The sequence below is a fragment of the Orycteropus afer genome, unplaced genomic scaffold (assembly GCF_000298275.1).
Source record: "Orycteropus afer afer isolate SDZICR_OR568_19922 unplaced genomic scaffold, OryAfe1.0 scaffold00283, whole genome shotgun sequence".
NCBI classification, from domain to species: domain Eukaryota; kingdom Metazoa; phylum Chordata; class Mammalia; order Tubulidentata; family Orycteropodidae; genus Orycteropus; species Orycteropus afer.
This window is the reverse complement of record NW_006921870.1, coordinates 2,906,442-2,919,890: the sequence shown is the minus strand read 5'-3', so window position 1 is coordinate 2,919,890 and position 13,449 is coordinate 2,906,442. Positions and strand designations below refer to the sequence as shown.

General features: G+C 42.5%; 1 protein-coding gene across 1 annotated transcript in view; it reads right to left on the bottom strand.

Annotated features, from left to right (window-relative positions):
- ACAD9 (acyl-CoA dehydrogenase family member 9) overlaps positions 1-13,449 on the bottom strand; it is a 69,148-nt gene that overhangs the window by 24,547 nt on the left and 31,152 nt on the right. The window contains exons 3-8 of the mRNA XM_007950627.1: positions 10,466-10,567; positions 7,819-7,925; positions 5,834-5,934; positions 4,526-4,604; positions 3,946-4,120; positions 1,516-1,589 (exon numbers count right to left, since the gene is read on the bottom strand). Of these exons, the coding sequence (XP_007948818.1) occupies positions 1,516-1,589; positions 3,946-4,120; positions 4,526-4,604; positions 5,834-5,934; positions 7,819-7,925; positions 10,466-10,567 (638 nt within the window). The remainder of the gene's footprint in view (positions 1-1,515; positions 1,590-3,945; positions 4,121-4,525; positions 4,605-5,833; positions 5,935-7,818; positions 7,926-10,465; positions 10,568-13,449) is intronic.

The window sequence follows — 13,449 nt, the reverse complement described above, 5'->3', positions numbered from 1 at the left end:
TTCATTTTACTTGGATCAACAGTCAATGCCCATGGAAGCAGCAGTCAAGAAATCAAATGACAGATTGCATTGGGCAAATCTGCTGCAAAAGATTTCTTTAAAGTGTTAAAAAGCAAAGATGTCACCTTGAGACATCTGACCCAAGCAATGGCATTTTCAATCACCTCATATGCATGTGAAAGCTGAACAATGAGTAAGGAAAACTGAAGAAGAATTAATGCATTTGAATTACGACGTTGGTGAAGAATACTGAATATACCATGGACTGCTGGAAGAAGCAACAAATCTGTCTTGGAAGAAATACACCCAGAATAGTCCTTTAGAAGTGAGGATGGTAACACATCATTTCATGTACTAGAGGAACCAGTCCCTGGAGAAGGACATTGTGTGATAACACAGAAGGTCAACAAAAAAGGGAAGACCCTTAATGAGACAGCCTGACAACGGCTTCAACAATGGGCTCAAACAACTGTGAGCATGGTGCAGCACCAGGCACTGTTTCATTCTACTGCACATAGGGTCGTTATGAGTCAGAACTAATATGATGGCACCTAATGATAACAGATTAAACACAATTATCGAATGACTCACCAATGTTCCTAAGTATGTACCTGAATGAACTGAAAAAATGTCCACACAAAAACTTGTACATGAATGTTCATAGCAGTATTATTCATAACAGCCAAAAAATAGAAACAACCTGTATGTCCACCAGTTGATGAATGAATATATAAAACATAGTATATTTATATAATGGATTATTATTCAGCCATGAAAAGGAATAAAGCACTGACACATACTACAACACAGATGAACCGTGAAAACATTATGCTGAGTAAAAGAAGCCAAACACAAAAAGGCCACATACTGTATGACTCTATTTATATGAAATGTGCAGAATAGGTAAATCCATAGAGACAGAAAATAGTAGAGATGGGGAGAGGATGACATTAGTACTCATGGCATTTGCTTCTGGGATGATGGAAATGTTCGGGAATTCAACAGTGGTGATGGTTATTCCACATGGTTCACACATGGTGATGGTTCACACATACAGTGAATATACTAAATACCACTAAAGTGTGCAATTAAATGTACACACAAAATGATGAACTTTATATTATATGAATTATCTCTAAATAAAAAATAACAATAAATCTGACTCCAGGAAGAAAAACACATTAGGACAGGGCCTAAGACCCAGAGCTGAGTGCTCACTTGGAGCTTTCCAAAGCTCTCTGGCCTCTTTTCTTTCTACCCTAAAAAAGGGATCCTATCCCTTAGTGGAGATAAATGAGGAGTCAGAGATTAAGGAAGATTCCTAATTATAAGCATACACACCCTCTTCTGGAAGCAAATCAATCTTCCTATTCCTCATACTGCCGACTTTCCAGAGGAGAATCATGGGTCATGTGCAAAGCACAGGCTGGGCTGCTACAAACAGGGAGCTGAGACCAATAAGCTGGACCCATGAAACTGCCCAGCACTCACGAGGGGCTGCTACCAGGAACTCACCTTAAATCCACCTCCTACTTCTCCAAGGACATTTTCAATGGGCACCTTGGTGTTTTCAAAATGGACTTCACAAGCTGAAACACATGAAATTTAAGACTTAATCTGACAAATGCAAACTATTCTACATTTGACCTGTATGCATGCCATGCAGATCATTCATTCATTCACCTGACACCTACTGCTAGGAGAGCACAGAAAGACAGAAAGGTTCCATCCCTGTGGAGTTGTTCATATTTTGGTTAGGGAGATAAACTATAAACAAGATGATACAATACTGTAGTAAGAGTAATAGATGAAATAAATAGGGCATGGTGATAGAGAGAAATGGAGGTGGGAGAAACCTAAGTGCTTATGTCAGATCTTTCAAAGGTGACATTTCAGAAGTCTTGATGATAAGGAACCAGTCATGTAAAAAGCCCCAGAAAGAACACTTGAGCAGTATTTTCTAGGGCTTCTGGGTAGATGGGAATATTAATTCTACTTTATTACATCCATCCCCTCGCAATGTAACTCTGTAGTACCCTACCCTGTTGGGAAGGAGTCAACTTCCCTATCCCTGCCCACTGATGCTGGGCCTGGACTTGCTTTGGCACTGGACACAGCAAACCTAACAAGAGCAGAGGCCTTCAATGTGCTTTTGAGATTTGGCTTGGTCACTTGTGCTTCTGTGATTTGCCACAGGAAGATCATGCTGCAGGACAGTAAAGAACAAAGAAAACCCACAGGTAGCCCTGACCCCAGCCACAGCCTAAAGCAGGCTGCCTCAGCCAACCCATGGACCTATGAGAGAAAAATAAATGCTTATTGTTGTAATCCGAGCTCTAAGGTGGTTTGTCAGGCAGCATTACTGAAGCAGTAGGTGACTAATAGACCCTAAAAATGAAGGAGACGTTGCCATGCTGGAGAAACAAAGAGAAGCCAGTGTGAATGAAATGCAGTCAGCAAGGGCCAAAAGTGGCAGAGGGTGAGGGGAAAGGGGTAGCCATGTTTTAGGAGGCTGTGAAATAACAGGAATTTGTTATTGTATCTTCTGTTAAAAAAGTGTTTATGCATGTTATGTAAGCACAGTAGCTTCTAGCAATTTACACAAGAAGAAAGGGAGGCTTAGAATAGAGATGATCATGGCTCCAGAATAGCCAAGCCAGGTATGTGCAACCTGGGTCTACTGATCTTTTCTTACACTATTACAAATGTACCCAAATAACTTGGTTGTGAAATACACTGGCTACAGGACCAGACCTTTCTCCTAAAGGCCCTTGTTCTTTCACAGGCCTCCAGATATGGGTAGGATCCTGCCTCCCTATCAGATCTCATGTTGTGCCACTACCTTCTGGTCCACTGCCACTGCACTGCACAATTCCAGGAGTACCACTTACTCAGACTTTCATGGGGGTACTGCTGCTGGAGTGCTGCATGGTAGCCCTGCTTCCTCCCTACACGCCAGTCCTCTGGCTACCTTTTCCCATCAATATGCCAAACTCTTTCTTATGTTAAGGCCTTTGAATATGCTCCTTCTCCTGCTAGAATATTCTCAGTAGGTACTCAATAAGCAGCACTAGTAGGAGTAGTAGCACTATTAATGGCAGCAGCTAACATTGTAGTGTTACAGGTACACTAAGCATTTTAAACACATCTTACCATTCCATGCTTTTGTCCACAGATGGTTCTGTTATTACCCTCCCACCAGCCCTTTGTTTACCTGAGGAAACTGAAGCACAGAGAGTTAATTAGCTGTTCAGGAGCACACAGCTTCTAAATAGAGCTCAGAATCCTCTGACCCCACAGAGCACATGAGCTGCAAACAGCACTATCCAGAACGAGCATTCCCAAAGAGGAGGTGGCACACAGGAGTAGGCTCTGGAAGTACACAGGGCAGCATTGCAGCCACCTCCACTCAGACACTCTAACCTGAACTGGAAGACCCAAGAGACAAACCCATGAACAAGCAGCACAGGGCAGATCAAGGACTTCTTACAGGATACTAGTTCAAGTGATTCAGGGGCTATAGTTGGACTTGGGTGTGGAGAAGGGTGTATAAGAGGAAGGAGGTTCCAGTAGGAAAGACAGGGAGCTTCCTATAGAATTTCTACCTAGGATATCCTACTAACCCTTTTGGGAGTCTATGACTGCTTATCTTACAAGGCTGAGCTCCATAACACTAGGAGTGTTTCCCTTACCTTGAAATCACTAATGCCCAATGCACTGAAAGATCCATGAGAAATGCTTATTGAAATAATGAGTCCATTTCAATGAGCTCATCTGCATTTGCCACCAAAGACATTTGTAGAGTCTTAATTTGATTCTGCTAATATGTTTAAATGAAACAAAAACTATTTAAATCCCATTTTAGTTTGATATTTGGGAGTACTCTCTTACATACTCTCTCTTTGTCTCTCTCACACACACACACCCCTACACACATAGGCTTACTGTTAGAGCCACGAATGCCTAGCTTATCCTCAGGTTTCCCGTTAGTGACTCCACCAAAGTTTCTTTCTACTATGAATGCTGTGATTTTGTCTTTTATCAAACTGTTGGAATCAACAATCTGTGTCTTTGCAAACACGGTAAAAATATCAGCCAGTCCTCCATTGGTGATCCAGATCTGAGGAAAGAAAGAGAAAGAACTCTGGAGAAAACCAAACTTACTATGGGGTACATTGGAGCTCCAGCTTCTCATAGGGACTCCAGCTACCTATCAAACTTCAGGCCAGACATGTAAAGCTCTTGGCTCTGGAGAATCCAAGCCTGTTTGATCAGAAGATGGAGTCCACAGGGGGACATGAAGGTCATTATACTTCTATAGATCTGAAATTCTGTATAATGATAATAAATAAATAAACCCATGCAGCAGTTCAAGGAAGTAGTTGGTACAATAGCAGCAGGAAGTGCCATGTACCCCACAGGATAGTCAGGTGGTGATATGTGCATCTTCTCATTCCTGGTGCATGGCAGGTGCTCATTATAAATGGTAACTAGGACCATGACTGAAATTCTGAGCAGGCCCTACCTTGGAGCCGTTGAGGATATAGTGCTTCTTATCTTCACTTAACGTGGCTCTAGTCTGGATAGATGCAGCATCACTCCCACTGCAGGGACAGAAACACATGCTTGAGGGAAATAAAGCTGGGAATAAATATGAATGGTTTTGAGGTCCTGAAAATGAAGGTCTTAATACAGGGGCTGGCAAATCTTTTAAAATAAAGGGCCAGATAGTAAACATAGCTTTGCAGGCTATATAGGATGTCTTTCTCAACTACTCAGTGCGGCCACTGTTGCATGAAAGCTGCTGTAGGCAATTTATAAACAAAATGGGTATGTACCAATAAAACTTTATTTACCAAAACAGGTAGTGGGATGGATTTGGCAACTTCTGCTTTAAGACATCAGGTAGAAGAAGTGACAATGAACATAACCCTGGCTTAGGTTTAAACACAGAGATGTGTGCATCTGAGCACCTAACAGGCTCATGTGAGCTCCTTGCAAGGATGAATTCAGGTACCCCAAGAGGGAGAAGCTCAATCAAGTGGGATGGAAACTGATCAGAAAAGCAGAAGTGGAGATGCCCCTCCAAATCTATAGTACCAAAATTTTATTAGGATCAGGAGACAATGCTGAAAAGATCTAAATGGGAAAGCACTTGGGTTTTTTAAATTAGCAACGTGAGGTATCTAAAGCCAACTCACATACTGCCCTTAGTGGTTGAGAAAGAGAAGCAAAATAAAGAACACCAGTAAGTTCCCATCTTTTAGGAAAAAAAACTCTCACAATTCCAACATCCAATCAGCTACCAATAATAAATCCTCTGTGCAGCATAGTTCTCGGGTATCTATGTGAGGGGAACCAGGATGGAGTGTGGTCCAAGTAAAGGACTGAACATCAGAAGTCCTAAGTCCTATCCACTACTATTTCCTAGCTGTGCTAATTTCCTAGCTGGGCTAATTACATAACGTCACAGAACCTCAGTTCCTAATCAGTAAAATGAGAACAATACTGCCTACTCTACATACTTGGAAAGTTGCTTTGAAGCTTGGGTGCGTTATCATACGTCAACGTGCCATCACAAACAAACAAAAAATGTTATTTAATAGGTGCTGTCAGGTACACAATCTCATTTGTAAGACTGACTGGGACAGAGAAAAAAAGGTAAAGATAGAGAACATGAAGGCTGTCAAAAAAAAGCTCTTGAGTTGACTCTGGGAGATTTCAGAGAGAAAAAATAGAAGCCATCTATTTAATAAAACAATAGCTCCTTGCCCCAGGGAGTCTTAGAAGACAAAAGTTGTTTTCATGTGACATTTCCAGCCAAGGGGCAGACCTGGCTGGCTCTGTAAGGCAGAAGGCTGCAATATGCTCCCCCGATGCCAGTCTGGGCAAGTATTTGGTCTTCTGTTCCTCATTGCCTGTCATGATGATCCCCTAAACAAAACAGAGAGAGACCAATTTCAGCTGTGCAGAGACAAACCCAAAAATCAAATCCACTGCCACTGAATCAATTCCAACTCATAGCGATCCTATAAGACAGAATAAAACTGCCCCGTAGGGTTTCCAAGACTATAAATCTTTATAGACGCAGACTGCTTCATCTTTCTTCTACGGAACAGCTGGTGAGTTCAAACCACCAACCTTTTGGTTAGCAGGCAAGTACTTTGACCACTGTACCACCAGAGCTCCTTGTGGAGAGAGAAGAAAATGTCAAATGTGCTCACAAAACATCTCCTCTTCTAGAACTAGAGGGTGCCCGGCTACCACTGTCAACCACTTGGAGGGGGATCTATGTAGGAGATCCTGGACAGAGTGGGAGAACAATGTGGAACAAAACTCAAAATCATTAAAAAAAAAAGGAAAAAGGACCAAGTTTGCTGGTCTGATAGAGCCTGATGGAACCACTGAGACTATGGCCCCTCAGGTCTGGAATTGAACCCACTCCTGTGGCTGCCAGCCAAACAAAAGACAGGCATATGAGCTGAACATTTACCTTAGTTAGATACATTCCTTGGAAAGACCAATCATGGAAGAATAGAAGGGTAGTATATGCACACGGAGACAGCTTGGGGGGCAGGAGTGCACAGGAAGGAAGGACACAGGGAAGAGGTAACTATGGGGAGGAAGTGAGAAAAGAGCTGCTGTACTGTGGGAAACTGCAGTCAATGTCATGAGACAAAGTATATGTGAACTGCTGTATGGAAAATGAATTTGCTCTGTAAACTTTCATCCAAATCACAATAAAGATTTAACAAAACAAAAAGTCTCCTCTTCTAAAATAATATTTACTTCAAGTCAGAGAAAAATATACCATGAACTCAAATGGAAGCCTCAGGTAAGAAAGAGGAAGCAGTGGGGAACACAGTGAGACAGGCTGCTAAGAAACCCACACTAGAGGGCATACACCAGGGCAGTGAGGGCCTGGAGGATCAGCAGACCATTGGAGTCAGAGAGAGCCAGATTTTCCTATAGTTCCTCTACTTCCTAGCTGTGTGGCTTTAAGCAAGGAGTGGCCTAAGTCTCCATTATCAATATGTACAAACTGGGGAAAATCCTATCTCTGGAAAAGTGGTCTGGATGATAAAATGAGAATACAGGAGAGTGCCAGAACCATGCTTCGCATAAAGGTGTTCAGTCAATGTCAGGACTGTCCCACCCCCCTTCCCAGGCAATGCCAGTGGATAGTCTATTCTTTACACAAATGACTATGTCTAGTACATATATTCCCTAGGGTAAGGAAGCGGAGCATGTTGCTCATTCAGTTATCAGTGAACTCTACATTGGGCAGAAATAACCTGAGTAATGGGTATGTTACGAAGAGCTGTAGAACTTTAAACAAGCCACTAACCTTCCCTGCCCCTGAATGCTCCAGGCCAAATGGGAGGAAGAAGATATGTGTACAAACACCAGGGAGACTACACTCAGGGCCCCAACTGACTTGAGAGTTCAGAGGGAAGGCCTGTTTCTAGTCCAAGGTGAAGGAAGCCTCCATGAAGCAGTGGCAGCTGACCTAGACCCTGAAGGATGAATAAGTCAAAGGGAGGAGAATTCAGAGAGGGGACAGTATGATCAAAAGGCCACTGCTCTTTGGGCAAGTGGAGAGCATATGCACAAGGACTAAGGGTTGTCTTGGGTAGCTAGAAAGAGGGTGTACACATGTGAGGAGTGATGGGGCTACAGACAGAAAATCCAAGACTAGGCTGGGCTCTCCTCCAGAACCCTGTAATAACAAGTCAATAACTTCCTTATAAAAGTAAGCAAGCTTCCTGCCTCAGCTGCATCAAAGAATGCATCAAAGAGAAACCCCAGACACTTAACCTTGAGGCCTATAGCCTGGTGTGCTGCCAGGGTCACAGCAATAGACGCATCCAGGGCAATGATTTCCCCTAACCGTGCATACATGGTGTTGGAGAGGCCCAGGCCACCTAGGAGAAGAAACAGACCAGTTTTAATTATAGTTCAACCCAAAATCCCTCCCACAAGGCCAACAGCTTAAGTGTTTTTCTCTGATTAGCACTGCTAAGAAAAAAAAAATCACAATACAGGTACAAAGAAAACAAAAATCATCCATAATCTTATCACTTGGATATAGCATTTGTCTATACATCCTTTTAGACTTTTTCTAGGCATATAAGCATATATAGAAATATGTATTTTAATATAAAAAATACCTAGACACACACTAAACCATAACATTACGAATACCTATCACAGATATATTTCTTCTAAACAGAACAGCTACAGTATACAGTATCCCACTCCCCAGTATCTAGTGGACCCAGTCTTGGCACAACTGACATTTTGGGCCAGATAATTCTGTCATGGGGGCTGCCCTGTACACTGTGGGAGGTTTAGCAGCAACTCTAACTTCTACTCAGAAAATGGCAGAAGCACATCTGACCTGTGGTTATGAAACAGAAAAATGTCTCCAGACATTGCTAAATACATTCCCTCCCCCGTCTCCCAAGGCATAATCACCCACAGCTGGGAATTACTGCACAAGAAATACAAAGACAAAAGATTAGGAGGAAAAATGAAACTCTACCTGTGGTGTAGTAAATTACTTAGTGTGGCTTTTCTACCCATAAGTCTTTGTAAACTCCAAGGTGGGATTTTCTATGAGCAACTGAGGAGCTCCTGATTGCTGAAGTTGTCCACCTGGAGTATTTCTGTTGGGCGTGGCACAATACAATGTTTTGGGAGGTGCCCACTCTCTCTCAAGTGCTTATAGTTCTGATGCTGTGATTGGCTAGTTTGACCACCCTGCCAGGCTCAAAACGAGGCCTCCTAGAGGCAGAACTCTCTCTGACTGCTGGTTGAGGAAGACGTGCTGCTGAAAGAGACACGGGTTTCTGAGACAAGCGTTGCTGGGAAAGAGATGCAAGAGACAAGCATTGCTGAGTGATACACCGAGGGACCAGCACTGCTGGGAAAGGGACTGTGAGAGACTGCTGGCTGAGAGACGGAGGGCTGGGAGAGAGGCCGAGCATTTTTTCCTGAACTTGAATTGTAGCCTGTGGTGCTTCCCTAATAAACCTCATAATCTGTGAGCTCTATGTGGCCACTGCAGCAAATTATCGAACCCAGGAGAGAGGTGGTGGGTGCTTTGGGAGGAACGGTTGGTGAAAGGGCTGGAGGGAGGCAGCATGTCTGGCCTGGCGGAATAGGTCTTGCGCTATTGATGGTGATTCTGCCTTCCTCTTGTGGGATTAGAGGAGGTCAGAACATGTGGCCTCCTTCCCCTCTTTGCACTACTATACTTGAGTATTTTGCATTTAATATTCACAATCGTCCAGTGGTAGCTTGGTGGCCCAATGTCCATTTCACAAATGACAATGTGTGGTCTAATGTCATGTGGCCAGCAAGTAGCAGAGCTAAGCCCTGAACTCAGGGGTCTGGGTATTGCTCTTGGAGCTGTTGTAATGCTCAACTCAAGAGGGCACCATTTGTAAAGAAGACAGAGTACAGGGTATCCCCTGCAGCTGTCTCCCCCAAACACCATGACCTTAACTGAACAAACTTGAAAGTAATTTCAACAAAGGCTTGGAACACAGGAAGGAGTCTGATAGAAGAGGGTGCAGAGTGAAAGTTGTAGAGCCCAGAGTCACATTTTATGACAAAAGGGTCTGAGAGCGAAAATAAAGGAGGTGTGTGTGCATGATTGTATTCTGTTCCTCTGAAAGATTTTCAATCTCCTCCCCAACTTCTTGCCTTATGACGTTTAGTCCCCACACCTCAATGACCAACTCCAGATCAAGCAAAAGAGAGAGAAACTGTAGTGACTGACCAAATCTAATGAGGCAGAATTAAAGTAGGATCATGGGGAGAAAGGTAAGATCTTTCACTTGGGGCCTTAAAGATATAAGGGAAGAGTTAAAGGGACAAAGGACTCTGCTTGAAGGGGCTCACACTGTCTATCTCCTTCTACCTGGTGTCATGTTCCCTGAAGCTGACCTCTGCATCTCCTGATGACACTAGAGTGAGAAGGCAGGTCTGGCGGGCCCTGAAGCCTGAGTAAGCCCTTACCATACTGTTCTCCCTCCACCATAAAGTGCTAGCTGCTCTAAGAAAAATTGCTCTAAGAAATTCAAAGGCTTTATAGAACGGAGAAGACATTGAAATCACCCAATGCAGCTTTGAGGTCAATCACACAGGCCCTTCACCATCCATAGGAACCAGAGAACATAAACTCCCTGCAAGACTGGTCCTCTTCCACCAGAGATGATCCAAGCGCAGAGCTCAACAACAGCTCTTCTGCCCTGTGGATCATGTGCTCAGTCTACTGATACCAGTCAGCCATCCCGTATTTAGCCCACAACTAACTTTTTTTTTTATTAACCCCAGCAGTTTTGCAGCTAGACTTAACACACTGCATTTAAAGGCCATCTTTCACACACAAGTAATTCTGCTGTGTATGAGTGCTTTGTTAACAGCCAAATCAAGTGGGTATTGTTTCCTTACTTACCATATTCTTCCGGGACCTGTATTCCAAAAAGCCCTAGTCTCTTCAATTTCTCTAAAGTTTCATTGGGTATTTTTCCCTCCAGGTCAATTTTTCGAGAGTCCACTGCGAAGAGGCAATATATTAAAATAAACAAAGTATAAACTATATTTATACAGACACAAGTAAACAGTTTTTATATAGTTACAATCCCAGTGTCAGAACTTTTTCAAAACTAGAAAATGTCTAGTCACAGTCATTCACTATATCCTCAATTTTACTTTAATTACTTCAGCAATTTTATTTTTAAAAATTACCAGTCCCAGGTAGTGTTATGTTTTTTGATCTAGATGCAAGTCACATGAATGTATTCATTTTGTATAGCTGCAGCAAACATTTATTTCACGTAAATGTTTCTACAGGCATACTAAACTTGAAATTTGAAAAATTACCAGTACCTTCTAGAATAATTAAGAAATTCTAAATTTCCATCACTGTTCTCCCAGCACTGCTGTAAAATTTTAGGCTAGATAGCTACATTCTAGGCAATATCTAGAGCTAGATCTATCTGGCTTTCCCAATCAATGTTTTCTCTCACCACAGTCCATAGGTTCTGGGAACAATTTAGTCTAACACCAACATGCACATTCACTAGAGCAAAACTTCACAGTCACTAGCTTGCAGCTGTATACTTTTGTATGAATCAAGTTGAAGTACTTTTTAAATTGCTAAAAAATTAAATTTCATCACTATTCTAAATTTTAAAAATCACCATAACCTACCCATGTGAATTTTCCACTACATGGCTCACTAACTTTATTGATGCATATACAAAATTCAGAAGGAAGATTGGGCAATCTACTTCTGTAGAGATACTGCCTTGGAAACCAAGGAGGGGTCATTGTGAGTTGAATCAACTTGACAGCAGTGAGTTTGGTTTTTGGTTTTATATAAAATTAACATACTACAAATTACATATATTTGAAGTATACAGAGTTCTGACATATGTGTTCACTTCTGAAACCATTACCACAATCAAGATAAAAAAAACTATTTCTGTTACACACACAAGTTGCTTCATACTTCTTTGTAAATCAATCCTTCCTTCTACCTCTATCCCTAGGCAACAACAATCTGCTTTTTGTCACTATAGTTTTTATGAGAATTTCATATAAATGGAACCACACAGCATACTATGATAAAACACGCTCCTTTATACGCCCTTTTGCCTTGTGTTGTTAGGTGCTGTTCAGTCGGTTCTGATTCATAACAATCCTACATACAAGAATCAAACACTGCCCAGTCTGCGTCATTCTCACAATCACTACTATTTCAGCTCACTGTTGCAAACTGTGTCAATCTATCTCACTGAGGGTCTTTTTTTGCTAATTTTACCAAGCATGATGTCCTTCTCCAGGAACTGGTCCCTCCTGATTACATGCCCCACGGAGGCTGAGAGACAGAAAGAACCAAGAAGGGAAGCAGCAGGAAGGGGGGGGGGCAGGGAACAAGGAACCTCTTAAAAGAGCTGTGACATGGGACAAGGGTTATAACACTGAAGACAATGAGAGGCCCAGAAGCAGCTCAATGGCAAAGCCAGTAGCAACAGGCCTAGAAGGGGCCCTGCGGCAGAGTTGGCAGTGACAGGCAGAGGAACCTTTCCTGGGGAGGGCAGGGGCAGAGAAGAGTCTGCCTTTGGGGGTTCATTACTTTTTAGTTACTGCTCAATACTCCACTTTATGGATGTATCAAGATAATTTATCTACTCACCTCAAACAATTGAGTAGTTTTGGGTTCTTTGCTCTTAGAAATAAAACTTTTATGGATAGTCTTATTCAAGACTTTGTATGAATGTTTTTAATTACCTTGGGTCTTACTTAAAAGTGGAATGATTTAGTTGTATAGTACATTGGGTGACTTTTAAGAAACCAGGATTATGGGAGCCTTCTGCTCTCTGCCAAGATGAAGTAATAGGACTACATTTAACGTCCTACCTGAAAAAATTTTAAAAAACTAGAAAAAAATATATGAAACAGTTTATAAACACTGTATAACAGGAATAACAGGACAATGATTCCAAAGGGGGAGGGGATGAAGTGAGTCCTACAGAAGCTCCAACTTACTCCCCAAAGTGTTTCTAAACTGTAGGGCAGGAAGGGAAACCCAGACACAGTTCAGCAGAGTAAGGGGAGGCCAAAGTGTCTGGAATTCACAGGGCAGATCACCAAAGAGGAAACTGTATATAGAGAGCTAGCCTTGAAGAGGGTGCCTCAAGTCTTTAGTAGAATACCAATCAGTGCACGTATATGGGAAAACTACCCAAAGCCAAGAAAAGAGCCACCCAAAAGGAGCAGGCAAAAGAATTCTTGTAGCTCTCAAAGGTGCAGACTTGTTAGCATTCACACAAGGCAAAGTGGAAAGCCTCACAATACACAGGGCATTGGGTACAGTATTCAGAAGGGTAGTGTGTCAGTAGTGGAGAAAAACTTAGCTCTATACATTCTCAACTGGAGCTCTGGTAGCATAGTGCCTAAGGCACTTGACTGCTAACCAGAAGGCTGGCGGTTCAACCCCACCAGCCACTCCTCCTCGGAAGGAAGGTTGGGCAATCTACTGGCGTAGTGATACTGCCTCGGCAACCCAAGGAGGGGTCGCTATGAGTCGGTCTGACTTGACGGCACATAACAACAACAACATACATTCTCAACAGGAGCAAAATCATCGAAAAGGAGGTAAGAGCTAGTTGGGGGATGGGGTTTACTCTTTTTATGTATAAAGCCCAGAGATATACATATAACACATAAACAGATATACAGTGTATCTATGGCATTAAAATTTCTTGCGGAGGAGGTGACTTGGAAAAAAAAGATGTCTAAAAAGGCTCCTGGGTGGGAGGGTAGGGCTGGATAATAAAGGTTGATAAAAACTACCCCAGACTAAAAGTACTCTACTCTTGCCTTGAGTAGCAGGCCGGAAGAGCAGTAGAAAGGGAATAAAAGCCAGGAACC